Consider the following 2,257-nt stretch of genomic DNA (forward strand, 5'->3'; position numbering starts at 1 on the left):
ATTGCCGTCAAAATCATATTTCTCAATTTGATTTGAAATGATTAATGACAAATTTGGCATGTGGTTCAATAGCATTTATTAGTCTAAATTCATTGTTATTTTTTTTGTTTTAAAATTTTTTTATTTTATAATCCAACATTTTTTTTGAAAAGTCAGAATAGTTAAAGTTGTGTCATAAAAAATGCATACAAACCTGGTGTGCCTGAAAAACCTTCATAATCAAATAGTTCATAAAGGTAAAATTTAAAAAAAAATAAATAAAAATATCATGGCTGTTTTATGGTTTATTTATAATTTCTGAAAACCCACTAACTTGAGGATCTTATGACTTGTTTAACATGTAAAACTAACATTTAAACAGTTTTAAATTTTATGTTACGGTCTATAATTATTCGTTGTGAGTCGATCAATTATAATCTTATTATGAATTAACATATCAAGTTAAGTATGTTTACTTCCACTTCATTTTTTCTGTTTAGAAACTCACATTGAATTCGATGCCAGATACTCAATGGAGCACCCGAGTTGTATCACGTGAGGTTCCTCTGAGATAATATTAACAATTGGAAGAGCCATTGATTGATGTGTTTGAAGACATGCAGTAGGAAGCCATAACTCAGAAGAAAACTTCTCCACAAATCGAACACGTTGGAAATGAGTTTCATAGTATTCTTCTGGGACATAATACTGCAGCAGAGATTTCAAGTCACAAGCCTGCAGAACATGACATTTTCGCAAATTTTTTTATCACTGCAAGATTCTACGGCTGCTCAGAGAAATAACTAAGGTTTTTAAATGAGCAGTTTCAAAAATCCACCACTGCCATTTATAAAAAAAATGTCCTATTCAAATCCTCAAATTAATGCTGAATTTGAAATAACAGTCAATATTCTTAAATGTTTATAAATCACTGAATTTTTTTGAACTCGCCTAACATATTATACGAAGGATACTTTATTCCAGAGACTGACTCTGATCTTAAGTAAGAGAAGTTAAGGTTAGGATGATCAAAGATCTACTAAACATAACTTTGATGAATTAATGGGTTGTGAAAATGGATAGCAAAAATGCTTCTGCCAACACATTGCGGATTGATACTATTCCAAAATGCCTTCACCACGTGATTGTCAGCAAGATCAAACACGTCTTCACGTTCCGTTAATAATTCAAGAACTTTCAATAAATATATTTTTAACATTTAAATAAACCATAGAAAAGAAATAGGATAAATAGATAAATTTTACATTATACAGTTCTGCCAAACGCAAATATGTGCCGAGACAATCAGGCGAGATGAAATGCTCGTGTGAAATTACACCCGCCATTTCCAAAAACGCCAGCAGCAAGAAGGCGTTATTTACGCTCACGTGTGTACAATTATGGAATGTGCAATAAATACGTACGTGTGGATTTCTGCGATTCTCTATAACTGTACAACATTTCTATTTGTTATGAAACATTTTTTATAACTTAACGAAATAAACAAAATACAATGCAATATAATTACCTTTATTTAAGATGCTGTAATACTTTCCAATTGTGGTCTAGAGTAGCATTTATTTTATCGATGGAACACCAAAGTTTTTTACTAATTGTTTTTTACTTTTTGGAACTTTTAAGTTGATTTGAATTAGAAAATCTTTTTTTACAATTTCAATATTTACTTGTATTGCAATTACCTTACCATACGAATTATTTTTTTTATTACAGTTCATCTACTGTTGTAATAATCATTTTGTCGTTTTTAGCGTTCAAAGTTTTTAATACAGGGTACTAAATACTGCAGGATACTTTATACGTGAACCATCCTACTGCAAAATTGGACTTGACATTTTTGTCTTTCAACCATTAAACTTTTATTCCAAATTCTTAGTTCAATTAAATATATGTTTTTATATTAAAGCTTATCTAAAATTTTTCATGAATTAACTTTGTAAAAATGTTATGCTGCATTAATTATGCTCAACTTTATGTACTTAAATGGCAGGAAAGTTTTATCTAATATAAAATTTTCATTTCAAATATTCAGAAAAAACTTAACTTGTTAATTACGTAATTTAAACATTTTTTATCAAAATGCCAAAAATATTGATAAACATTTGAAAATATTTTTCAATTTATGTATACTTTAGATTTTCACATTAGTTATTTATTAGAAACATTGAAGAAAACAAGAGCTATCAAGAGACCAAATTGATGCAGGGAAAAGAATAAAAAATAAAACTCCAATCAGAAGAAAACTGAAAATTATAAACAC

General features: G+C 28.5%; 1 protein-coding gene across 1 annotated transcript; it reads right to left on the reverse strand.

The window, feature by feature from the left end:
- Positions 1-483: 483 nt before the first annotated feature.
- On the reverse strand, positions 484-1,325 carry HELRODRAFT_164344 (hypothetical protein; the record flags this gene model as incomplete). Its single annotated transcript, XM_009029300.1, has 2 exons — positions 484-714; positions 1,245-1,325. 2 exons carry the CDS (start codon positions 1,323-1,325, stop codon positions 484-486), a joined length of 312 nt encoding a protein of 103 aa, XP_009027548.1.
- Positions 1,326-2,257: the final 932 nt, after the last annotated feature.

The sequence above is a fragment of the Helobdella robusta genome (genome assembly GCF_000326865.2).
Source record: "Helobdella robusta unplaced genomic scaffold HELROscaffold_6, whole genome shotgun sequence".
In the NCBI taxonomy this organism is placed as follows: Eukaryota; Metazoa; Annelida; class Clitellata; order Rhynchobdellida; family Glossiphoniidae; genus Helobdella; species Helobdella robusta.